The 27,417-nt window shown below is 37.7% G+C and overlaps 3 protein-coding genes across 5 annotated transcripts in view; 1 reads left to right on the forward strand and 2 right to left on the reverse strand.

The window, feature by feature from the left end:
- Positions 1–14,954, reverse strand: part of LOC136249366 (uncharacterized) — a 43,082-nt gene extending 28,128 nt beyond the window's left edge. The window contains exons 1-10 of the mRNA XM_066041337.1: positions 14,861–14,954; positions 9,957–10,590; positions 9,713–9,786; positions 9,435–9,581; positions 9,114–9,201; positions 8,985–9,056; positions 8,671–8,919; positions 2,759–2,934; positions 1,908–2,015; positions 1,416–1,475 (exon numbers count right to left, since the gene is read on the reverse strand). Coding sequence (XP_065897409.1) covers positions 1,416–1,475; positions 1,908–2,015; positions 2,759–2,934; positions 8,671–8,919; positions 8,985–9,056; positions 9,114–9,201; positions 9,435–9,581; positions 9,713–9,786; positions 9,957–10,131 — 1,149 coding nt within the window. The 5' untranslated portion in view covers positions 10,132–10,590; positions 14,861–14,954. The remainder of the gene's footprint in view (positions 1–1,415; positions 1,476–1,907; positions 2,016–2,758; positions 2,935–8,670; positions 8,920–8,984; positions 9,057–9,113; positions 9,202–9,434; positions 9,582–9,712; positions 9,787–9,956; positions 10,591–14,860) is intronic.
- Positions 1–27,417, reverse strand: part of LOC136249363 (serine/arginine repetitive matrix protein 1-like) — a 107,135-nt gene that overhangs the window by 58,752 nt on the left and 20,966 nt on the right. The window lies entirely within an intron of this gene.
- LOC136249364 (syndetin-like) overlaps positions 15,030–27,417 on the forward strand; it is a 37,170-nt gene continuing 24,782 nt past the window's right edge. For 2 of the 3 annotated variants that reach the window (XM_066041333.1, XM_066041335.1), the window contains exons 1-7: positions 15,045–15,125; positions 15,174–15,224; positions 16,967–17,017; positions 17,296–17,361; positions 18,349–18,420; positions 19,805–19,858; positions 21,576–21,646. In XM_066041333.1, coding sequence (XP_065897405.1) covers positions 15,078–15,125; positions 15,174–15,224; positions 16,967–17,017; positions 17,296–17,361; positions 18,349–18,420; positions 19,805–19,858; positions 21,576–21,646 — 413 coding nt within the window. In that variant the 5' untranslated portion in view covers positions 15,045–15,077. Of the gene's footprint in view, positions 15,126–15,173; positions 15,225–16,966; positions 17,018–17,295; positions 17,362–18,348; positions 18,421–19,804; positions 19,859–21,575; positions 21,647–27,417 lie in introns of all 3 variants that reach the window. The other variant, XM_066041334.1, reaches the window with a different exon arrangement.

A 27,417-nucleotide genomic window follows, 5' to 3' on the forward strand; every position in this document is an offset into this window, starting at 1 on the left:
TAGGATAATAGTAGCTGCAGTGTTTAAGGTTACAGGTTAGGCGCTTAATAATAGGTTATTATTTTTCAATAATGGATGGTGCAATATTGGCACGAAACTCAAGCAGGTGTTAGTGAGAAGGTTGTTAACTTTAAAGCATTGTATAGCCACGTGATAATAGTGGAGGAATCATACAAAGTGAGTGTTAATAATTTACAGTGGAAGGTAGTCAAGCATAAAATTAAGTCCCTGCAATATGGTTGAACCAGCGTTAAGCGTTACTGCTTAATGTGGTTATTACTCATCAAAAATAGCAGTTGTCAGCTAATTAGTACTAATTTTTTATGGCAGTGTCAATGGGTGGTTATATTATCTAGGTCCTGTCATGGAGACTTTGTGGGAAAACTGACTAGAGGCTGGTTAATTATCGTATCTTTCAAGGATAATGGCGATTAGTTCTGCTACGGAAATACCGCGAGTGCACTACAGTGCTGTTACAATCGGATAACAACTCAATTCATTCGTGAGGACCTAGAAATCACTAAGTAATAGATTATTAATGCTAAATATCATGGTGTGGCTTCCCATGAAACCTGGTTTTTGATGAATAGCAACTCAACAGTTTCGCTGTTTAGTGCCTGCATTTCTGTACAAGCGCATCTCTTGTTGAGTGTATCGCCGCTTTTGGTATTTCTTGTACGTTGATATGCCATGTTATTTTAGTGTGTTCTTCCGTGCAAAATGGTTAAAACAGAACTATAAGCAAAGCACCTACAAAATTATTTACTGGGTAACCCGTAATCTTAACCAAGGTATTCTGATAAATTGCTAAAAATTTGGTTTCAGAGGGTTTAAATCTGGTAGTATTTAATGCATCAAGATACCCTAATAGAGTAGTCACCCTAATATACCAACATTCTAATAAACTGCTAAAACACCACTCTCTGATTCAATTCAATTTCAGAGGGTCTAATTTTCAAACTTTTCCTGAAAAGGTGAGTATGCCCCAAAACTCCTACACTGACATGCTCTTAGTGTGCTTCACAGTTCACACACTAATGTTAAGTCCTCGCTCTACTTAGCGAATAAGTATGCCTGGCATCACAAAAAGTCTGGGTTACATCCTTGATTATGCAGCCACCCTAAACGTGTTCCCTCCACCTCCACTCTCTATCATTGTAAACCCTAACAGGACTTTTTTGACTTGAGATAACAAAGAAGAAATTTGAGGAAAATACCACTCAACAGGTCACAAATGTCAATTACGTACACTGTTGACAAAATACTCTAATTAAACAATCATTTCGGCATAAGGATACTGGATGCTTTGGCTAATTGATGTTCAGATATAGAAAATTAACTGTCGACTGTATGTAGGATCCACAGGTAATATATACGTCTTTAGCTACTGAATTATAATACTGTGTAGTACATACCTCAGGCATGTCACATTCTTGGGCACAGGTATCTCCCATGATATGGTGTCTCCATTTACACTGGAGAACAGAAAAACAATAAGAAGATGTACCACATGTACGTATTGTGTTTGTTATATGAAAATTCAAAAAAGAAATAGTGATATATATCAATTCCAGTATCAGTATGAGGACTATTGTGGCAGAATACTAGTTCAATTTGTAAGGATATAAATGTTGATACCAACCTTCGGGTATCATTCAACTTCCTTTAGCAATGGCGGAAGATATATTGAAAGAATCCAGTGAGTAGCATGACTAACGCTGTGGAACATATGGGCATTTCCATTGAAACCGATTGATGACCACAAAGGTAATACACATCCTTGAATGTTTCTTGTGAATATATACCACAGTACCACTGTATTAGTACCACCCACTTACTTAGCATTGGTGCATCATTTGGTACGTATTGGTACAGCAGTAATATGTAATAATCAAAATAATACTTACCATTTGTTCCTTCATTTGTTCAGTTCCACAAATAATTGAGATGATCATGACACTAAGACTGTGCAGGTCATACAACCGTTTAGCATTCACTGTTACACTGTTGCGATCCTATACGAGTAATAACACAACAGCACTTTATGTTGTTTATTAATGATTTTGCTGCAGCTACAATACACATGCATACATATGCATGCATGCATGCATCCATACATACATATGCATGCATGCATGCATCCATACATACATACATACATACATACATGCATACATACATACATACATACATACATACATACATACATACATACATACATACATACATACATACATACATACATACATACATACATACATACATACATACATACATACATACATACATACGTACTTACATACACCATTACGATGTACTGCAGCAGGTATGCTGGTACCCTAACAGCACCCAAATTAATTAGAGCTATATAAGGGAAGCGTGGGGGTTAAATTACATCTGGAGCAAGGACACACAACATGAAAACTACAAGGGTTATGTTCATCAGGGTGTCTAAGGAAATTTGACCAAAAAATGTCAAAACGTTTTGCTCTCAAAGCATCAATAGATAAAGAGGTGGAAGACCACAAACGTGGATGTCAGTTAAAACAAAAGTGACGAGATGAATCATACTTATAGAAATAAAATATACAAGTCAAAGGAGATTAGGAACTTCACCCAAAAGTATAGTGTATCGGTAAACCTTGCATATCTAAAATGAAGTAGGGGTCTAGGCAGTGAAACAAAATGACAGTATAACACTATATTATATTGCAATTGGTCGCTTTCAAATAAAAATAATTTTACAGCTAAGTCTTACCAGTAGTGGTAATGCTCTGTATAGCTCAGTTCCCACTCTTTGAGGTTTGATTATATTTGTTCCCTCAGCCAGAACATAATCAAAATCATTCAGCACAACATCAAACTTTATTTCATCACAAATGCAATCCAAGATGTCAGTGTGAGCACAGGTTTTCCGTATAAGAAAATTCCCTCCTGCAGAAGCAAAAGTATACACATGTGACTTGTACTACATATGTACATGAACTATCATACAGTACGATAGTTACTGTATAGTAGGGACCACAAAGGAGTAGGCGTGGCCCACGAAATAGCATCACCCAAAAACCAGCCTCAATTTTCTCTGACAACGATGAGGCAGTATTGGTTAGGTAAAACTAAGCCCAAACAAGCCTTCAGATCGACTCGAAACATTTTCAACAAGTTGCTACGGAATTTTTTTTAAATTATTTAACGGAACTTTCTACTGACTGAGTAAGTAACTGACTGACTGATGCCTTCAGACAAGCAATAACGGATAAGGCTACGGGCTTGTTTTTCTCACTGTTCAACGTCGCTTCAGCACGAGAGGTGTATTTTGGCATACTGCAGTATGTACAATGCATTCTTCATGGACTTATCAGTGTCCTCCTTTGTGTCCCATTCATCTTCGCTGACGGCGAAAAGCGTTGATTTGGTGGTAGCACATGATGGCTTCCCTTCATAACAGAAATCGTCCATATTTTTCATAGTGGCCATTTTGTTAGCAGAGGTGCTTTTCGAACGGTTCTCGATTCGTACTGGTTGAACATAGCCAACAATGAAGCGTAGTGGATACTTTTCATCCGGACGATACTCGATATAACTGGGGCACGCGACACTATTTCTTTTGGTATAGACCAGTTGCAGCGGAAGTAATTACGTAGGCGTGTCCATGGAAATTGTTGTTATCCGCCATCTTCTAGGGCAGGCATTACGTAGCAACGTTTACTATTTTGCCTAGTAACTAAGTAGCAGCTAAGCTTGTAGAACTTTTAGTGCTATAGCTATGGAATTAACTTCCAAGTATTATTCAATGCTTTCAAATGAAGCTAAGGAACAATATGAATCTAAAGTCAAGCTTGACTCTCCAGTCTACATCTTTTTCCGTTCATTGTTCGGCAATATCTGTCATTATCTGGTTGGTGGCCACTCTTGTACCCTATTTTCTGTGTAGGTACCCAGTCTGGGTTTGTATCATCGTATAGGTCAGCTGGTTTTCCTTCACAATGAATTAGCATGAAAATTATGATGAATGATATACTCAGTTATAAAATTAAAGATTGTGATACGTATATGTATGCTAGCTGTTCAGTGGGCATGCATAAAACAAAGATATGTATATAGAGCAAAGAATGTACGTTTTGAATGACTAGCTATAATCCTCATATGAATGTTCTATTAGAGTGTGATCTGAGTACTTCTTTCAGTGGTAGTGTGAAGATACCTATATAGCTAGGCTGCAAAACTGTTTAAGTTAGTTGCTAGTGTATTCCCTTCAGGCATACCAGACTTTCAGCGGCTAGCCTATCCACATGCAGTCATTGCCGTCACAACTGTTGGTAGCTAACTAGCTACTGTTTTGTGCCCGGCAGGTCAGCACCTACCTGTCTTAAAATTAACCGAGCAGACCTTAGTGTGCTCATTCGGCTCCCAGTCTTTCCTGTTAATTCAAGCTATCCACTCTAGCCATCTTCTTACAGAAAGCTTTCTTGTTTCATCACCCTGGTGCTTTATTTCTGCCGGAATAGCATAAAAAGACACCTCATCTCATTTGCCACGACTATGACAATTCTTTACACAACAAGTATGGGGAATCTTCAGGTGTATGGACCTATTAATCACTATAGCACTACAAGCTACTTAGTTACTACGCAAAATAGTAAACGTCGCTACATAATGCCTGCCTGGCCCAGAAGGTGCTTTTCAAACAGTTCTTGATTCAAAATGCTGTGTAACGGGTTGAACATAGCTGACAATGAAGTGTAATGGATACTTCACTTTTCAGATGATAATTAACATAGCTGGGGCGTGTGGCGATATTTCAGATGCGGTAAGTGTGGGTTCACCAGTCATAATAATTATTTACAAAAAAAGTCAATAAACAAGTACACAAAAAAAATTGGAATTTTCAACTAGAGTAGGGACCATAGCCAGGGGCGGATCTAGGAAATATAAAAGGGGAGGGGGGCTAACTCAAGGTATTAATCTCTTGGGTAGAGGTGTGCAAAGCACACTTCCCAGCATGCTTTGCATGCTGGAACTAGGGGAGTCTGGGGGCATGCCCCCCAGGAAATTTTTGAAAAATAGATGCTAAAATACTGCAATTTGGAGACATTTCCACATAAAATTCATATTTCTGCCTATAGATATTTTATATACTGCCTTTAGAATATAGGTATGGCTCTCTGAAGCATTTTGTTAATGGAAAAGTTTGGGTAGGTACAGACAACCAAGCACATGATACACCCTCTCACAATTGTACAACAATAGGTGCATGTTAGAATAATAACGTTGAAAGTGGAAAATTTTGAAATTTGAATGATACGAGATTGAATCTGAGAGCATTTTCAATGGAAAATGTGTACCTGAATTAAGTATTGCCATACATATTAACTACACAAGTAGATGAATCAAGCCTTTTAAACAGACCACTGTATGTATATAATAGATGCAGGCAGATTTGGAAAAATTCCATAACAGAACCAACTATACGATTCCAGTGAATGTTCTATTAGAGTAGTTAGCTGACTGCTCTATTAGAGTATCTTGATCTTGTACACATCCAATTCTGATCCGGGTCCTTATTTGCATAAACGTTAGCATAAATCCACTGATAGTACCTTGGAAAGATGTTTATAAGGTGGTTTTATGAGTATTTGTATTATTAGTGATCATATAATTATGCTAAGACAAAAGTTTATTATAATCCTTAGCATATTGATCAAGTAAAGCCTAAAAGTGAAGGGGGGGTGGCTTCAGCCCCCAAAGCCCCCCCCCCCCCCCCTGGATCCGCCCCTGATAGCACATTGATAAAAAGTACTGAAACAAGTTGAGTAGTCCCTGATATTAAATCACAGTAAAACAATAAGAAGTGTTATATCCCTACTGTACATTTCTGTTACGGTATCTTGAGCACAGTAGGGATATAACACTTCTTATTGTTTTACTGTGATTTAATATCATGGACTACTCCAACTTGTTTCAGTACTTTTTATTGATGTGCTATGGTCCCTACTCTAGTTGAAAATTCCAAATTTTTTGGTGTACTTGTATATGCCATAGTAGATACAGTACAGTAATATTATACAGTATGGTACATAGTTCTGTATAGTAGGGATCATGAAAGTATGAGAATTTCTTGCCCAAATATATCCTCGCTTTTCCTTCATGACATTAGATACCCAAAGTGAAGTCCCAAACAGCTCCACCAAAAACCGAGCATGATTTTTTACAAACTAACTAATTGATTCCTTCAAACTCGACTATAGTTAATGCTATCTAATCCAAAACAACCAGACTATAAAAAAGGGTGCAGCTTTCCAAAAATAGGCTACGTAGTATGAAAAAGATGTGATATCAAAAGTGGCAGCCAAGAAACAGCTGCAATGATAATATATTGTCACTTAACTTGTGACACACGTAACAAATTAATTGACATAACATAACTGCCGTTTCTTTGCTGCCACCTTTGATACCACATCTTTTTCATACTAGCCTATTTTTGAAAGGCCACACCCTTCTTCACAGCTTGGCTGTTCTGGATTAGATATCATTTCTTTTTGTATTTGTATATGCTGGCTTTTGTCTATCTTTTTTCTACAGGTAGCTAAGTAGAAGAACTGGATTTTAAGTGATTTTATACTATTTTGAAATTAATATTTTGTAACTTCATGTTAGTTTTTGAATGTCGCATGGAGTGTTAAGGGACCTCAAAATGCGTTTGCTATATGCATGTATACATATGTTAGTTTTTGTGTTTTAACTCATTGATATTGCCATTATATTATTAAACGCTTGTACATATATAGTTTACTGACACAAGCAACTAGTTTGTATAAGCGGTTTAAACGTTAGGCTTGACAACAAATCACACTATCCAATTTCTATTGATAGATCTATCATTCTGGCATAGTAAACTAGAACTTTTTACATATAAGGTACATAGTAAGTCCACTAACAGTGGTAGCAGAGTGGGATTTGGGTGTATAGGTATGAAAAGTATTTTTGACATTTTTATGTGCATTTTTTTACTTCTCGGTGGCTGTTCTATAGTATCTCAATCACACTTCTTTCACATGTTTGGGTTTTGCTTTACGTACACCTCCTTAGCTCAAACAACTTTTTCAAACACACTTTCTGTAACAACTTTAAACAGGCTGTAAGACCAGGTGTCCTACAGACCTTCAGCACTTGTGCTGTAAAGCCTTATAATAGAAACCAGCTACCAAAGATAATTAGAAATGCAGTTAAAATTATGTCATAAATAATAATAAACAATGTTTGAGAAAACTACAAGGCCTAAGGCTTCACACTCACGGGGAATAGAATCCATGTTGAATGAAGAGACAATCGTATAATGGGCGGTTGTTTTCATGGAGGTGATAGAAACGGTACGACGATTCTATTTAACGCTGATCAAAACACCTTAGCACATGACCTGTGTTCCATTGTGGGTACGTGTTCACTTGCTCATCGATCAGAGAGAGATTACGGGTTGGAAACCAGATGTACAACAGGTTAGCATTAATTAGTCGGGTCATACGTGTTTTATCACAGCTGGTTGTTTACAGGCGACTTATTAAATACAGCCACTAATGGTGGGTTTCATCTGCCTGTTGGAGAAACGGCACTTGCAAGACAGCTAATGTAAGAAGGCTGGAAGTAAGTCTCTCATAAAATACTGTACAGTCGAGATACTCTAATAGAGCAGTCACTTTAGTGCACACACTTTTAATTACCATGTTTGGTTAGCTACCTAGTTCTACAAGAAATTAAATCACTAAAGTAGCTAAGTTGTGTGTGTTCATCTGGTTAGATTGTATATACTCTAATAGAGCAGTCCCTTACCCCAATATAGCAGTCAGTTTCTAACTTTTAATTCTGTTGTAGCAGTCACATCTACGGTTACCAGCTTAGAAAACCATGCTGGTATAATGCAATTACACAATACTGTTATATGACTGGTGTTTATATTGCACCACTGGGAGTAGCTTATTCTCCTGACCACAGTGTGCTATATGCCTTGCCCTGTTGTTAGTTTGTCCCGTTTGTACATGTACTTGGTTGTATGTGACCCAGTCCTAGATAAATAAAAAATAAATAAAACTCTTAGTGCTTTCAAATCACAAAAGCTCCATGCTACGATAGTCAGCCTATCTGTATACTGATTTTTAAAGTTGTTTTCTATCAGCTGTTTACCTCGCAGACATGACAAAAAATGCAAGTCAATTTTTGAAAACCACTTGTAAATTTGCAACAAACTTGTACACAAATTGGAAGATAAATGCACTATAATTAGTATAATATGCTATTTTATACCCTCCAAATTTGAAAAGAATCCAATAAGGCTTGCATGAGTTATAGCAATTTTTGTAAGTGGTGCGAAAAAATTAGTTTCGAACTTTGAAGATGTGTATCTCAAAGACAGCTATATACACCGATTAAGCTCAAATTAGTCATGGATGATGTCCCACCCCAAAGGGTGCTTCACAGAAAAAAGGGGTATTTCTGTCTAGCCATTAATGAGGTACAAATGTGTGAAAATTGCATTTCTTGGTATCTGTAAACACACACTTGTCTGTCACACACCAAGACACATTGGCTCTCCTTGGCCACGTCTGTTTTGATAATGGCTGGATAAAATAAAAATTAATACATACGTACATATATAGCTTTGTTATTAAGACTAACCTTTAATATCTAGGTGCAACATCCTATATCGGTGAAGTTCCTCTGTTGACCGAATGGCATATTTCATCAATTTCAATGTAGCTTCCTTATATCTCTCTCTTCGTCTCCTTGAGATATGCCAAGGAACATTAAATTGTAACCAATGATTAATGTCTTCGTATTTTTCCATCTCATTTTCAGTTTGGTTGAGAAACTCGTTAGTATAAATGCGCTGCTCCCTCAATTCAGCTGCAACTTTGTCAACATTTCCTACAGTTCAAAATATGTGTATACATAATATATATGTATTAATATAAAGAATTTTACATACACACCAATAGGAAAGTACTCCATAATCAGATAGCCAGTAAATCCAGAACAATCTTGATTCCTACAAGTGCACCTCACTATGAATATTAAAATATGTACGTACTTTAGTATAAACACATAATGAGTAGTTTTACCTTTTAAATATGCAAGTATTGGTAGAATGTGCTTGTTGTTTTTAATTTGACAGAGTTTGTGAAATATTGCATTGTCACTAAGTAGTTTCTGAAACAAGACATGGCTATGAATACAAATGGCAAAATGCATAATGTGTGTGCGTGTGTGTGTGTTTAGGTCTGCAAAATAACATAGCATAGTCATTTAGTTGCATTGCATCATGACAGTATACTCTGTGTCATGATGTGTGTTTGCAGATCTGAGCATTGTATAATACATACGAATGTACTTAATATCTTAATATTCTAGACCATATTGCATGTATATACATATGTATCAACCCGGTGTTCTTTCTTGCAAGCAAGTAGTTGGGGGCCCTTGTAGTTCTTGATACGACATCTATACACTGTGCCATTCCCTCCTCGACCAATTTTTTCCAACATTATTGGTACTTCCACTACATCATGTTCCTTGAAGCACTCTAATACCTACAAAAAGCTCATACAGTAAAATCTGCATGGAATGCATTTTGCAAAGTAGTTACATAGCAAAATTTATCAATGGTTTGCATAACAAACACAACAAAATAATTGCAATCTCACATTAACAATGTACTTACAGAATGAACAACTGTGGCTCCTTCCGCAAGTTCCTTTGGTGTTTTATTAGCTCTGTTCACACTCTTCATATTAACTGAGAGCAATCAATTAAATGTGAGCATGTGCACATGCATTACACACACACACACACACACACACACACACACACACACACACACACACACACACACACACACACACACACACACACACACACACACACACACCACACACAACACACAAAGAAAAAACCATATGACCTACCAGCAATTGATTGAAGTAGCACACCACCATTTACAATCATAGCACCATTGTCACTGCTACTGGCATCTTGAGACACCTTCACAACACCATCCTCAAGTGGATCATTATCGTCCACTACTTTCACTGATCTATTATTACCTAACATCAGGGTAATGTTGTGTAGATTCTTCAGCATTATGATTTTCTAGGTCTTCTTCAATTGGTTGCAAATTATTTCCACAGAGAGCCTTATCAGCAGGTATTGCATCTTGTCTTTGTGAAGGTAATCGTAATAAATATTCTGGATTAGTTTCACAATCCTGTGCATTAGACAAAAGGAGTTTTGAATCAGTGATTGATTCAGAATTGGTAACTTCTGGAGAACAAAAAAGTTTAGAATCTGGTACATCAGTTTTATTTCCATTGTCCAATAGTAATGGTGATTGTGGAAGTCTGTCATCAGGTTTTCGGACTGCAGACAATACTTCTACTTCCTGATGGCTGTTCACTGGATACTTTTTGTACTCTGACTGGTAATCCCTATAGCCGCTACTGTTGCTATTAGTTTTGTTAGAGTCAGCAGAAAAGATGGAGGCAAATCGTTCAGTATGTTCCTGAACCATATCACTCTGATGTTCCTTAGGGGTCATTAAATCTATATAGTATTGCATATACAGTTAATCTACAAATCAGCCACCTATATTCACACAATTGATTACTTTACAAAGAAACCTTTCAATCAGTCAATATTCCATTAATTGTAACATTGCATAATAAGCCACAAAAAAGATCATTGCACCCAGACAAGAAAATTCCAGTCTATACTCATAACTAAATTACTAAATTAGGGATTAAACATGTCCACTAGTATATCTTCTGGTGCAGGCAACTTCCCTTGTTTCACTACTTTTATTTTGATCTCCACTCAAACTTAAATTCCTAATTTTTCTTTGTACTTGTTTGCTTACTTTGTGTAATAACTGGTGAACACATACATACTGCATCGAAAGAAAGAATGAATGCATACCCCAACTATTAAGTATGTGAAGTGGCTATTATGCTTCATTTTCAGCTATGTTCAGCTTGTTACACATTACAAAAGAAGAAGCCCCTCTGCAATCAATCCAGTCACTACGGAAAATACAGATGATTTATACAAACCACATGCTGCCACAATTGGACACCTTACACTGTCAGCGAAGATAAATGGGACACAAGGTACAGGGCATAGTAGTTTTCAAGGTTAAGCTATTATACCAGGAAAGACATACCTTACATGCGAGGCATGTCATCCTAGGGAGTGTGGGGGCATATTCCCCCAGAAAATTAGACCCTCTGAAATTGAATCTGAGGGTGATTTCAGCAATATAATATGCTGTATTAAGGTGACTGCTCTATTAGGGTATCTCAATCTTAGATTTATGGCTTTCTGCTATCTACATATATACTACCTAGGAAATTATATCCTCATTGAATGTGAGGCTGGTTTAAATACTATTGGAGTAGCTGACTGCTATACTAAGGTGACTGTTCTATTAGAGTATCTTGATCTTGATGTTCATTATTATTATTGAATGATTCCTAGGCCTGGGCCTGGTTCTGGTTACACCTCTGTGAAGGTAAGTCCACTGAATGTACTGTGGTATGCCAAAAGGCACCTGTCGGGCTGAAGCGACGAACAAGTGCAAGCTTGTAGCCTTAGCTGATATCAAGTTATGAATGTCTGAAGGCATCAGTCAGTCAGTCAGCCAACCAGTCAGTCAGTCAGTCAGTCTGAAGAAAACTCCACTGTTTAAATCTCGTAGCAACCTATTGGAAATGTTTATGATTGTGTTGAAGGCACTTTTGGACTTGGTTATACTACAACCAATACTGCCAGGGCACCATAAAGGTATTGCGAGGTTGGTTTCTGGGAAAGTGCAAATCTCCATGATTCCTAATATACAGTACTATCATACTGTATGATAATATAATTATTTGGATTTTGGTTTGAGATGTAACACAACGCCCCATGCTATTTTATCTCCAGACTATAGATATGGAACTACAACTTACAGAACAAATCGTGGCACTTGATCCAAATTATCTCAACATACCTTCTTATCAGGGGGGTAGGACATGATGTCATAACGCATATGATTTTTGCATAATGTAATTGAATTCCAATGATAATTTCATGATGAAAAACTAATGTACTAGCTACCTACATCGTTGTAGACACCGAAGTCGATTACATTTACTACTAGTGACTAAGAATACAACAAACAATAGCACAGGTACCTGAAAATAAGATCAGGTTTTATTCTAAATAACGCTCTATTGCAAAGTTCATCGTAAAATCGCTGGAGCTCAATAAAGCTCATCACATGAAACGATTTCTACACTAGTGAATTACTATTTCTGACAATAAATCCAACGCTAAACTTCACAGTTTACTAGAACTATACGCTATGCTAAAAATGTACAGTACACAAACGTCACACAATTATTGTGACGTCATATCCTACCTCCTCTGCCTTCTTATCCACTTTCCTTCAAAAATTTATTGATAAGTAGTTTTTAAACAAACCTCCTAACTCTATTATACTTAAAACCTTCTGTAAGGACTATATAATATTTGTGGAAAATTTTTGGATGCCCAGTCTCCTCATGCGGGAATTTTTTTAGCATATATGGGTTAGTATGCAGCTTCTCATAAATTCATAGAATCCCACCAACACAAACAAAAATTTCACTACAGTTGCTGTACAAATTGATACATTTGCTCTTACCACTGTTTATAGAGCTACCAAACTCATTGTTTAAAACTAGGCCAATGTTAGGCATTAACTAAGGGGGTTAATTTTTTCACCACCTGTTCTTCCTTTCATGGTGTCGTCACGGTGATAAGGATGTGCAATAAATTATAGGCAGTGGTTACTGAAGCGAAAGTGTATACTGGCTAATGAACTGACAGTAAAACTTAGATATAAAAGGATACTAAAACGAAAAAAAGTGCAGCATCCAGGGCTTGAACCCTGGACCATTGGCTATATATAGCAAGAAGAATGTAACCTAAAGGAGAAGAAACCAAAGCTGAACCCGAGCCTAATCCTAACACTAATACTACCTGTTGCATGCCCTAAAGTTGAATACTTGGGACAACTATGAGATGCCTGCCCTAAAGTCGAATACTTGGGGCAACTACTAGATGTGTGTCCTAAATTCGAATATTCGGGGCATACCAACACCACAGTGTGCTTGATACTTGAGTAGATGGATGACTCTCAGTTAATTTGTGTTATCCACAAAAAAAAACCTTTCGGTTCAGTAACCACTTCTTAGTTATAACTACGTAGCTGTCACTCTAAATGCCTACATACTGATTATACTAGCTACGATCCTAATTGGCTATACAAACAGAGCACTTCAAAGAATATGCCTACAAACAATTCCTGCTACCATCTATTAAATATTGTCGTGCCATCTGGGGTCCACATCACCAAAACGACATCTCAACTTGAAATGATCCAACATTGAGCATCTTGTTTTGTTTTAAATAAGCCTTGGAACAGACACCATCGTGACAGTAGTACAGAAATGTTAAATTGGCTATCTCTCTTCAAGAGCGCAGAAAGCAAGCATGCCTTATCCTGCACTGTACAAGATAGTAGGCCACACTTATTTGATCTTATGTTGCGTGGGAAAAATTATTTTAAATTTGGGTAGGTAGGTCGGTTTGAAAATGAAAATGATAAAAATTTTAAACACAAGCATACAAAATGCAAATAATGAATGTAGCTCTAATAGTACATACACAGTTAAAAATCTAGGTTCATACTCTTCTAGTAGCATCAGATTAAAACAAAAATCTCCAAAAGAGCTTTCCCATCGTATTCTACAGTTTTATTATTATTATTATTATTAAAGCTTTACAGTGGCCTGCACTGAAGGTCTGACAGCAACATGTGCTGCAGCCTTTGGATTAACCTAACCTAACACACTGGAACTGGAGACTTAAAGATTACATGACCTAGCTAACTTAGAGCATTGGACAATCTTCAATGGTCCCTTTTGGACTATATCGTGAGGGTGTTGATGATGTGTGGTCTTTAATTAAGAACACGTGATCCGCACACGTGATCCGCACACGTGATTTTCAAAATTATTTCATTTGAAGAAAAATGCAGTCGGTCAGGCCCGATCAAATAGGTATGGCCTTACCAGACTGCTGCCTGCCAACATTAATCAAACCGCTCCCCGAGCCCTTCATGATCAGAAATTTAATCATAATACCAGTCTTCAGTAAACATTTAGCTACTCCTACCAAGAATTAGGCCATACCTATTTGATCTTATGTTGCGCGGGCCCGACCGACTGCATTTTTCTTCAAATGAAATAATTTTGAAAATCACGTGTGCGGATCACGTGTACTTAATTAAAGACAACACATCATCAGCACCCTCGTGATATAGTCCAAAAGGGACCATTGAAGATCGTCCAATGCTCTAAAATTGTAGAATACGACGGGAAAGCTCTTTTGGAGATATCTGATGCTACTAGATGAGTATGAAATCTAGATTTTTAACTGTGTATGTACTATTATAGCTACATTCATTATTTCAGTTGCATTTTGTATGCTTGTGTTTAAAATTTTTATCATTTTCAAACCGACCTACCTACCCAAATTTAAAATAATTTTGCCCGCGCAACATAAGATCAAATAGGTATGGCCTTATATATTCCCCAATGGAAGCCAATACTGATCTTGAAACATTTAAACCGAGATTTAAACAGTTAACAATTCCCACTTCAATTCCCACAGTTAACAACAATTAACAATTTCTTACTTTATACTGTAATTGTACATTAGGTAGGCTATAGTTAAAACCAGTTGGGTGATTGCTAATTAGTAAAAAAAATGCGGCTCACGATATTCCACTCACTTGCCATTGTCCGCGGTTTTTTTCGGTCAAGTGTAAGTATCCGACGTCCTTTACCTCAGACTACCGCAGTCTCATAACAATAGAACCTCGAATTCCTCGCCACTTCGACTGCAGGGAATTTTCGTGACGTTTATAGCCACACCCTCAAATCACGTCAATGCTAGATCACGTGCTGTATGACAACGAACAAATTGCGCGAAAGCATTAGAAACAGAGGATGGCTGCTCTCAGGTCCAGGTTCAAAAATCTCCTGAGGATATCAGATGTAAGTTGGCTCACAGTGTAGTGGAGAGAGTTGTAATGTCTTAATCAGCAGAAAGGCATTGCAGATGAAGGCTTAGAAAGTGATATCACCGAGACTTTGGTAAGAACTATGAAGTTTATGAAATACTGAATAGATATTATAATATGGAGCCATCTACACTACGTATTTTATTATCAATAGTTCATCCATTAGGCCACTCCAAATAAATTGTCTGTTTCTCGTATCTGGTTACTGTCAGCTCTAAATATTCCATTATGCCAGTTATTCTTGCATTTTGTGTACAGGCTCAGTAAAAGCCATCTTGCAACATTGTCAGCTGATGTATCAGCAGTGCTATCAAGTCAGCACAAAGTCATGTTTGTGTTATTAGGAGGCCATGAGATCAAGTTACCGGTACTTGTTAGGTAGCACTTCTTTACTAACATAATGTTAAACGATTACCCAACTCAGCTGTGACTAGTGCTATACCCACATACATTCAAGCAGCTGACAGGTATGGGCACTCTCAAAGGCCTGTGGCCTAGCCCTGTTTTGCCAGGGCGTTCCAGTCCAACCAATAATAGCAGAATCAAATTATTGAACAATAGTTGCATTGTACTGTAGTGGATGACACATTAGAGTGGTGTGAGGTGTCACACAGGCTAGCACTCTACGATCATGATCATCTGTTTCAAAGTTTAAATTGAGAGTTCAGAAAGATTGACTTAGGGAGGCTATTCCATTAGTGTGTAACCTTGTGTATATATTGTCTGCCAGTTGTGTGTTCATGACTCATGCGTACGTAGATGCTTTTTGTAATATTTGTCAATAAGCCTATATGTATATTTGCATACAGTGTACATGCTAAAAGCTGCTTAAGCTAGTACTATCAAACAGTAACAGTAGTACTGTTAACTCATGTGTCCATTACTGTATATACAAAGATTTATTTCCTCTACATGAATAAGCTAATTCAGTGGTGTATAAGTTGGAAGTCTTGTTTTGCTGCAAACCAAAGTGATTAAAGCGTGAATCAATTTTTATTAGCATGTATGTATTTTAGTGTGTTTATACAAATATAATTTTGCAAACATGACAAGTTTTTGCTGAGTTGGTAACAAATGTAGTTGTTACTCAGTGGTGTCCTTGTATGCATTTTCAGGTTTTTCTGAAAATAGGGATTTTACAAGCTCTATCATCCCATAGGGATTTTACAAGCTCCATCAACTGGACATTTCTTTATGATGCAGTAGAAACGAAGTTTGCCTACAGCCTTGTATTTCTTTATCGGATAGCTTTTTTCTTTGTCCACATGGAGGAATATATAGGGAAGCACTATGGATCTGTGAGGTCCCATCATGAGTTATGATCATTTATTTGCCATATAGTCTGGAGGAATTTCGGCTGAAATTATTTGGTATAAAATTTTTGTCAAAACAAATTTTTGTGATTGCTGGCCAACCACAAAAAATATTTTTGCATGAAAAATATAATATTTTCCCACCTTTTCCTTCTGATAGTTGCTTATAAATTATCATGGTTATTTATGTACACGACTAATAATGGCATCCCATAGATATATGCATTGCTGTGTTCTTCTATAGACCTCTATAAGTATAGATGAGTACCTTTTCACATTATAACGAACAATTGTAAACTAGCTGTCTCTGGGAATACTTTTCATTCTTGTTACCAATCTATTTCAATATGTGAAGTGTTGTCCCACTAATGGACCTATTAGAAGACTCACAAAATGTTGGTTTCAATCATTCAAGCTAGTTTTACCATGTACGCACATATTCACATAAAGCTGTTGTCATATTAAGCATTAATTATAACACTTTTGTGATGTACATATGTAGCAAGTTCATCCTCCAACAATTAAGAAGGAAAATCCAGCTGATCTAGCTGAGGTATGTATCTGCATGTGTGCATTACATGTAATCACACAGTTCTGTGATCCCATGATATGTATATTGGGTAGTGGATAGTGAATATTTTATGCATTATTTGTTGAAAGTATATACCACACATCTGATTAGTCAGTAGGTGTATAATATTTTGCATGCTATTTGTTTATATGTTTGTATTGTTTGTGTAAAAGTCTGGACATGTGAATGTCCTGGTAATGTTTTCTAAGGAGCAGTGTATTATCAAACAGGGGATACTGTATGGCTGTCTTGTTCTTCAGATCATATCACAGATAGACGAGATTTATTATGATAATGATAAGGACTGTTGCCAGTATGAATTGACGGTATGTACGTATGTGTGTAACTACATTGATGTTGTAATGAATTAGGGATTGTGTGATACTATATATTCTAAAATACGTAGCTCTGACAGGCAATAAATACATAGTAATGTTACAGTGTATAATACGTAGTAATGAAAAAGGTATCAAATCACAGTTTAGCATAAATGTCATTGGGCCTGCGAAAATAGGGCATGTGGGCACATAAAATTTGTCTAAGTTTTTAAGTTTTCGTGGCTCATAACTTTTGATACCATTAAGTTTTTGCCATGAAATTTTCAGAACGCATTACCCATTTAATTGGCTATATACTACAAATTACAGAATACAGATATTCTACCCTGGTGTTATGCGATGGGGTGTGGTTTGTGCCCACATGCGCTATTTTTGTAGGCCCAGTCACAGCATATATTTTGCAGCAACCATGCAATGCACTGTTTATTAAAATTGTAACCACTTTTTGGCACCTCGGCCTTAATCTGACCTAGTAGTATATTCCTTGGTGGACCTGTTTGTTTATTAAAGCTTATTTACTATAGAGGGCTTGCATGCATGAAGCAACGGTTGCTAGGCGGACATGTTTTGGGACAACTTTCTATGACGCATATTGGGTCAGAGTGAAGGTAACTAGATTTATTCACTAAGCGCTGGGTATAGTGGCACTGGGAAGCGGGGCTGGTTTCAAAATAGAAGATCTTATCATTGGCTTTGTGAAATAGGTGGCTAATTAAATTTCGATACATTACTCACCAATTCTAACTTTTTCTCCTTTTTTAACGAGCTGGGAGGTATTTACAACACAACTCAACACTGATTCGCTTCATTACAGCCTGTACCAAATCCTGAGAAAGCGCTTTTCAGCCACAACACTGTCCCGAACATAGCCGACAGTTATGGTTGCTTAGCAATTACGATGATTTACGTCACGCTGCAAGTCCTCTATACACTTACAGATGTACATATACAAATGATATGTTACTAACATACTAGGAGCTGGATAAGGAGTACTCTAAGAGTTTGTTGGAAGATAGAATAATGAAATTGAAGAGTCAGGAACTTGCTGTAAGATTGATAGTATACAGTCTTCACTATGCATTTGTAGTAGACCCTTAGATTTCTGATACTGTGTTCTATTGGAGTATTCAATTACAGCCCTACAGTTTAGTGAGGTTTCAGAACCTTACTCTACTATTGTGTGTAATCTCATTTTAAACCTGATGTTCTAAGTAATACCCTGTTTGTTAATAGGTGTCCCGGGTTGTGATATGTGCTTTTTGTATCTGTCTACATCCACACATTAAGAGCATATGGCTGACTAGAAGCAATCCTAGAAGAATGCAATTCTGGAGACATAGGAGTTCATTTATATCTGCAGTTGTTGTTCACCGCTTTGTGTTTTATCAACTGAATACCTGGCTTTTTTACAGCTTTTATATACCACAAATCTAAAAATATATACATATATATATATAAAGCTGTCTGTCTGCTTTTCTGCTTTGTGATGCTGCTAACTTGACAACCAAAGCATGTATCGACATGAAACTTTAACGAAATTAAGTGCTCATCATCTGGCAACTCCAAGTTTGTTGTTACAAATCATTATGTGCCTCCATTTGTCTTCTATAACGAAATGAAGACTTTAAATTGGTGTAGGAGAAAACTTGAGCTACATTCCTGTCAAAACCACGAACAAACAGCTCAAGTGTTAGCACATAGAACTGTTAATCTAAAGTAAAGGTCCAGGGTTCGATTCTTGTTTATGACTACTTTTTTTTCCTTCTCAGTGCCAACTTTTCGTGACATACTTTTATATGTGTCAGCTACTGATAATGCTTACTCACCAATCTGAGCATGTATCGACACGATTCATGCATGAAATGAAACGTTCATCATCTGGCTACCCCACGAAGTTTATTGCAAGCTTCTACATGCTTTCCTTCATCCACTACAGCATGTGGAAGGCCATGATATAGAGAAAACTGCAACTGCATTCCATAGCAAACCATAGGACAAACAGCTCAGCTGTAGTATAGCGCCTCCCTAGTTGTTGCAGTTACTGCCCATTGTAGGCTCCTGGTTCAAATCCAGCCACAGGCACATTTTTTCTAAAGGTGTGTACTTTTCTAATTTAAATTTTTGCTCACAGTAAGTTCATAGCATCCTGGTATTGCTTCACAGCATATGGACTGTTGGAAAGTACACAGTGACACATTCAATAGGTATAGAGCAGACATGGCATGTCGTTTGTCTGTGTGTTAGTCCCATGTGCTCTATTAGAGTGCCATCTATTTTGTAATTTCAATTCTTTTTGGATGTTAACTGCTTTCTAAAAATAATTAACACCGGTGTCAGTAAGTGTACACTTGTGTGTTAAAGTCAGACTTTTGCTTGTAGTATATGGCTATCTCTTGGGTAGTACGTAAATAATTTATTTATTTATTTGTAGGCAAGGAAGAAGGTATCTGATCTTGTTCTGGCTAATTACATTGACTATGTACAGGTATGGTATTTGTACTGTATGTATTTGTACTGTATGTATTTGTATAGTATGTATTTGTACTGTATGTATTTGTACAGTATGTATTTGTACTGTATGTATTTGTACTGTATGTATTTGTACTGTATGTATTTGTACTGTGTGTATTTGTACTGTGTGTATTTGTACTGTGTGTATTTGTACTGTGTGTATTTGTACTGTATGTATTTGTACTGTATGTAATTGTACTGTATGTACTTGTACTGTATGTACTTGTACTGTATGTATTTGTACTGTGTGTACTTGTACTGTGTGTACTTGTACTGTGTGTACTTGTACTGTGTGTACTTGTACTGTGTGTACTTGTACTGTGTGTACTTGTACTGTGTGTACTTGTACTGTGTGTACTTGTACTGTGTGTACTTGTACTGTGTGTACTTGTACTGTGTGTACTTGTACTGTGTGTACTTGTACTGTGTGTACTTGTACTGTGTGTACTTGTACTGTGTGTACTTGTACTGTGTGTACTTGTACTGTGTGTACTTGTACTGTGTGTACTTGTACTGTGTGTACTTGTACTGTGTGTACTTGTACTGTGTGTACTTGTACTGTGTGTACTTGTACTGTGTGTACTTGTACTGTGTGTACTTGTACTGTGTGTACTTGTACTGTGTGTACTTGTACTGTGTGTACTTGTACTGTGTGTACTTGTACTGTGTGTACTTGTACTGTGTGTACTTGTACTGTGTGTACTTGTACTGTGTGTACTTGTACTGTGTGTACTTGTACTGTGTGTACTTGTACTGTGTGTACTTGTACTGTGTGTACTTGTACTGTATGTACTTGTACTGTATGTATTTGTACGTATGAATATACTGTGAACCATATCAGTCAGTAATGTATGCATACTTGTGTGTACACAGCTAAGTGCTTTATACTTTTTGTCCACTGCGAAAGTTTACTTGTGAATAAGTCCCTCTACTGCAAAAAAATAATAATAATCACTTATCCCTATATGGTAGATTTAAATGAATTGGTACAGAGATATTTGGTAGTATACATATTAAACTACATGTACATGCATTATTGATCCAGGATAATGCTGTGATGTGTTTTCTAAGTGTTTATATATTTCAAGTATCAGAAGCAGCCAGAGGATACATATATGTGACTGGGTCTGGAAAAACCAGTCGACAGCAGATTTTCACCAAGAACACAATCTACATGAATAAACTATTAAATTCACAATCAAAATCAGCTAGGCTTGAGTGGTCTGTTTTTGCTGGCTGCTTTCCCAAGCATAGTGATGATCCATATGAGTGGTCTGGAGCTCTGGCCAGCCTGGGGATGGCTATATGTGGCTGTACAGCTCTGTGGTATTGAGTAAAGACCTGTACTGTAATTGTCCATTTGTTTTAGCCAGTATTGAGACCTGAATGGCCAACAATTCATCCCTACGCCTTCCTCTTTTAATTTTTTAAACAACCTCTTGCCTCCTCTGGCCCCTGCCACCTGGGGCTTGCCTGATACAGTCAATATCAAGTTAAAAACTCAACCATTGGTGAGCTACAACACACTGAATACTTAAAACCGCCATTTCCCGATACTATTAAATAGACAATAAGACCGATTTAGGTAAAATATAGTATTTAGGTAAAATATAATATAAAGCTATCTATTCGTATTAGCTATATGACATTTATATAGCCATATTAACGCATGTCTATTTGAATACTTTCAGGAGTTACAACAAGTAGCAGAGTTGCAGTTATCTCTACAGAACACTGTATCTGTTTGTGTGAATGGCAGAAGGTACGCACTGTCTGTCTATTCATATGTACAGTACATACGCATGTATGTATGTATGTATGTATGTATGTATGTATGTACAGTGGAATCTCGATTATCCGAAATAATTTGGGGGGAAAGGGTGTTCATATAACGAATAGTACGTAAGACCGAACTTCCATACATTTATATACAGAGCTTTGCTCAACTGCTCTAATAAAGCATACACTTGTTGACAAAATACCCTAACTGAGCAGTCGATTTGGTGTTTGGATAATCAAGAATTCGGTTAATTGATGTTCGGATAATTGAAGTTCCACTGTATGTGTATGTATGTATGTACAGTATGTATGTATGTATGTATGTATGTATGTATGTATGTATGTATGTATGTATGTATGTATGTATGTATGTATGTATGTATGTATGTATGTATGTATGTATGTACAGTATGTATGTATGTATGTATGTATGTATGTATGTATGTATGTATGTATGTATGTATGTATGTATGTATGTATGTAAGTACAGGTGTATGTATGTATGTATGTAAACACTAGTTGTATCTGGTGTATGTTCTTAATTGGAAGCCAAACCCACCAATCTACATGGAGACGGTACCAACATTGTCCATCACCTTCCAATTGACGTGTTATCATGACACTGTATTAATTGGGTATATGATTTCATTTATAATCTGAACTAATCTGAAAACAGTAGAATTGACTGCTCTATTAGGGTATTTTGTCTAAGATGTATTTTCTATTAGAGTTCGAACAGGGCTCTGTAAATGGATGGGCTTTGATTATCCAAAGTGTTGATTATCTGGTCCCAAAGGGTGTCGGATAATCAAGGGAGCACTGTACTTCTTTATTTTATTCTGAAAGTCTGTGGGTATGTAAATTAGCACAAACATTGGGGATTATTGATGGATACTTATTGTTAGTCAATTAGATAGAAGAGTACTCAATTGCATAGTTGTAAATAAGTGTTTGAATGTATTAGTATAAATTGAATGGCTGCAGGATAGAGGTTTCCAAAGCTCCATCATGCATTTTTTCTCCTTTCTTCCAGTGGTGTACCGACACCAGGGCCCAGTGCAATAAGTTGAAGTCGTATTCACAAGTAAAGCTATTAAAGTAGTCAAATTATCGAAATGATAATTATTTCTAGAGGCGCTTATACCAATAACCTGGCAATTTGAAGTGATTTCACAATAACGAAAGGTAATATAGCTGTTTTACAGCCAAAAATGTGTGCTGTTGTCAAGGTCTCGATCGATTATTCGGTGAAATAGTCTTTTTCTACCACTCTATTGCTAATTTCATAGGCGTGACTTGATTGCTGACACCCAGGCCTGGGCCCAGGTTTAGTTACACCACTGCTTTCTTCCACTTTTCAAACACACTTAATACAACACCTTATAGGACCAGGTGTCCTGCAGACCTTCAGTATTTGCACTGTAAAGTCTTAAGAAATTAAATATAAATACATAGTGGGCACTTGGTCCTACTGTACAATGCTATGACATGACAATTTAGCTATAAAAAAGCACAGCCATACCCATGTAGATCATGTATATGATCTTGACTATATGATACCAGAATGTGGCCATTGGTGAGGTATACATATAGGAGCTCGAGGCTGGATAACTGAGGGAGCACTATAATGTCCTTTGTGTCCAGAAATTATGTGGATAATCATTAATAAGGAGGTTCCATGTTTGGTTTTCAGATGAACTTAAACCTTGTTTACAATTTACTGTACGTCTATGTTTGGCAATAGTTTGCATCATCAATCTTGAGACAGTTGAGTTGGGATAGGTTGAGCTGATGGATGAGTAATGAGTGTGTTTCAAACACTTCCAAGAATGTGAAATTGGGATACAATGGAAGAAATAGTTGTAATGACAAAATTAGTTGTGCCCTAATGACACCATTAATGATAACCAAGTTATATATAATACCTGCAACATTCTTTCCTCACGTGTTTTAGTTACACACATTCAATATTTTGCAATTACTCCAGCTTGTTTCAGTACTTTTTATCAATGTGCTATGGTCCCTACTCTAGTTAAAAATTCCTAATTTTTGTGTGCTTGTTTGTAAACTTTTTTGTAAAATAGAATTATTATGACTGGTGAACCATAGATAGTAGGAAGTGCCCTCTACTATCTATAGATGAACCCACGCATACCACACCAAAAGAAAGAAATGGTACCGTACACCCCAGCTATCAATTATCGTCTGAAAAATGAAGTGTCCATTATACTTTGTAGTCAGCTATGTTCAACCCGTTACACAGCATTATGAATAAAGAACTGTTTGAAAAGCACCTCTGCAATCAAAGTAGCCACTATGAAAAATACGGACAATTACTGTTACAAAGGGAAGCCATCATGTGCTTCCACCAAATCAACACTTTTCGCTGCCAGCGAAGATGAATGAGGACACTGGTAAGTCCATGAAGAATGCATTGTACGTACTGTGGTATGCCAAAGACACCTCTCAGGTCGAAGCAAAGTCGAACAGTGAAAAAATCAAGCCATAGCCTTAGCTGTTATCAAGTTACGCTTGTCTGAAGGCATCGGTCAGTCACTCAGTCAGTCAGTCAGTAGAAAATTCCATTAAATTTTTTTTTTTAATTCTGTAGCAACTTGTTGAAAGCATTTCAGGTCGTTCTGAAGACCTGTTTGGGTTTAGTTTTACCTAACCAATACTGTTTCATCATCATCAGGGAAGGTTTGTGGGTGATTTTTTCATGAGTCATGCCCACACCTTTGTGGTCCCTACTTTTTAGAAGTAGCACACAACATCAGCTTGTTTATTGCCGTATAGGGGAAGCTTTGATAGGTAAAACTTATGTGGGTTAAAACTGTACTATTCAGCATTCGGCGGACACAACCCGTAGACACACAACGTGCTCAATACCATTAATATATAAGAATACACGCGTACCGTCTATATCCAAATTACTGGTACAACAGTATTACATTACATACAGTATGCTTATACTACATCCCCCTTACTTAAGGGTTCATTACACACACTACATACACAATGTCTACTAAATACAGGTTATCTTACTTACAAGTTACAACCATAAAACATTATAACCTAAAAGTTAGCTATTGTCCGGTCTATAGCGCTGTGGAGGCCTAGAAGTGCGTCCACTCCTAGTGCGTACCATTTCATCACTTGGTGGTACAGAAGGCAAAGATGGTTGTGAAGACTGTTCACTTACAGTTGGTTGCTCACTAGCAGATTCACTGTTAATAGGTATGTCTGGGATCATGTCTAATTCATCTCCAGAAGTTGTTGGCGACACAATAAGTTGGCGGCGATTTCGTCTGAGTGTTCCTTGTGATGTTTGTACTGTATACGATCTAGGAGCAACCTCAGATAAAACTTTTCCAGCACATTTGTTACCAGGTATCCACACCATGTCTCCTTGCTCTAGTGGAGGCAAGTTGCGGGCCTTATGTCGACTGTCAAAGTTCTCTTTCTGTTTCTCACGCCTGGTTGCTTCCTTCATCTCAATCTTAGAGCAGTCAGGTATTTTGGGTTTCAGTTCATGTTCCATAGTTGGCAAGTTGCTTCTTAATTTACGATTCATTAGAAGTTCAGCTGGACTGCAACCGATGGTAGGCATAGGGGTTGTTCTATATGATAAAAGGGCAAGGTATGGATCATCTGATTTCTTCAGTAGCTGCTTCACAGTTTGCACTCCTCGCTCTGCCTCACCATTTGACTGTGGAAAGTGGGGGCTGCTGGTTGTGTGTTTAAAGGAGTACTGTTTGGAAAACTGATAAAACTCTTTAGAGGAATATTGTGGTCCATTGTCCGTAACTACTTCTTGAGGGATTCCGTGTCTTGCAAAGATAGACTTCAAGTGTGTTATGATGGCATTGGATGTTTCTTGTGTCAGTTTGGCAACTTCAATATATCGTGAAAAATAGTCAATCATTAGCAGATAGTTAACACCTTTGATAGTAAACAAATCACTTGCCACCTTCTACCATGGCAGCTTAGGAAATTGTGTTGGCATCAGTGGTTCAGCATGCTGGATACGCTCTTTACAGCAAGTAGGGCAACTTGTGACAAGTTCTTCAAGCTGCTTACTTAAGCCAGGCCACCACACAGATTGTTGAGCCCTCAGACGGCATTTGGTGATTCCCTGGTGTCCACAGTGAATCTTGTCTAGTATGTCACGTTGTGCAGGACTAGGGATCACAATGTGGCCATTCCGCATTAACAAGCCTTTCTGTATGGTAAGCTCAGCTGCAAAAGGATGGTAAGCCTTGAGTGTACCTTTAACTTGGTGTTTTGAGGGCCAACGTGATTGGCAAAAATGCTTCAATTGCTGACAGGTCTCATCATCATCTTGTTGTTGCTTCAACTCTGCCAAACGCTGCTCAGTGACAGGAAGACTCTCCATGATCAGGTTCACGTACATTTCGGTGTCATGGTGGAACTCAATGTCAGCTGAAGATGCCGATGAGGCAGGAGCCCTAGACAGAGTGTCAGCAACTGTGAGTTCTTTTCCCGGGAGGTGGGAAATAGTGAACTTGTACTGCATCAAACGCATGCGGAAACGTTGCAGTCTGGGAGATAACTCCTCTAGGTTCTTCTCTCCCAACAAGGAAACCAAGGGCTTATGGTCAGTTTCCACTCGAAACTGCATCCCAACTAGATACTCCCTAAATCGTTCACAGGCCCATGTGATCCCCAACGCTTCCTTCTCAATTTGGGCGTACCTCTCTTCAGTAGGGGTCAATGCTCTGGAAGCATAGGCTACAGGTTTCCATTGCTGGTCTTCCTGTTGCTGAGTTAATACTGCCCCTAAACCAAACGAGGATGCATCAGTAGAGACCATGGTATCTCTACTGGGATCATACAAAGCTAAAACAGGGCCATCACTGAGCTCTTGTTTAATCTGTAGAAAAGCTGTCTGTTGGGTATCATCCCAAACCCACTGGTTTTTCTTGCTTAGTAAATCTCTAAGCGGCTTCACTTTTTGTGAAAAAAAAGGAAGTAAACTTTCCCAGGTAAGTCACCATACCCAGAAATCTACGAAGTTCAGTTACATTAGTAGGTGCCTTTAACTGCTGTATAGCACTAACTTTGTCTGGGTCTGGATGAATACCACCAGTGTCAATTACATGCCCCAAAAATTTGACCTTGTCAACAGAAAATTCACATTTGTCTGCATTCAGCGTAGCACCGGCTCTCTTAATCCTCTCAAGGACAGCCTTCAACCGTTGGTCATGTTCAGCCTGAGTTTGACCAAATACCAGCACGTCATCCATCATGCATGCCACCCCTTGTAAGCCAGAAAGCATGTGCGGCATCTTCTTTTGATAGAACTCAGGGGCTGATGTAATGCCAAAGGGCAGTCTGTTGAAGCAGAATCTCCCTACTGGGGTTATAAATGTTGTTAACAATGCTGATTGTTTAGACAGCTTAATTTGCCAAAACCCCGAGTTGGCATCTAGTTTAGAGAACACCCGGGCACCTTGGAGTTGGGCTAGTGTCTGTTCGACTGAGGGGAGGATATGCCTTTCCTGACATACATTCTGGTTTAACTTAGTTAAATCTACACATATACGTACCTTTCCTTTGCTTTTTGGTACCACCACCATCCCAGCACACCACTCCGTAGGTTCTTCTACTTTACGGATTACCCCCAACTCTTGCATACGTTTCAGCTCTTGCTCCACACTGGACTTGAGTGGAATGGGTATCCGTCTGGGAGTGGCAAGGGCATATGGTTTGGCATCGGCCTTCAACACAATA

The sequence above is a fragment of the Dysidea avara genome, chromosome 3 (assembly GCF_963678975.1).
Source record: "Dysidea avara chromosome 3, odDysAvar1.4, whole genome shotgun sequence".
Lineage (NCBI taxonomy): Eukaryota > Metazoa > Porifera > Demospongiae > Dictyoceratida > Dysideidae > Dysidea > Dysidea avara.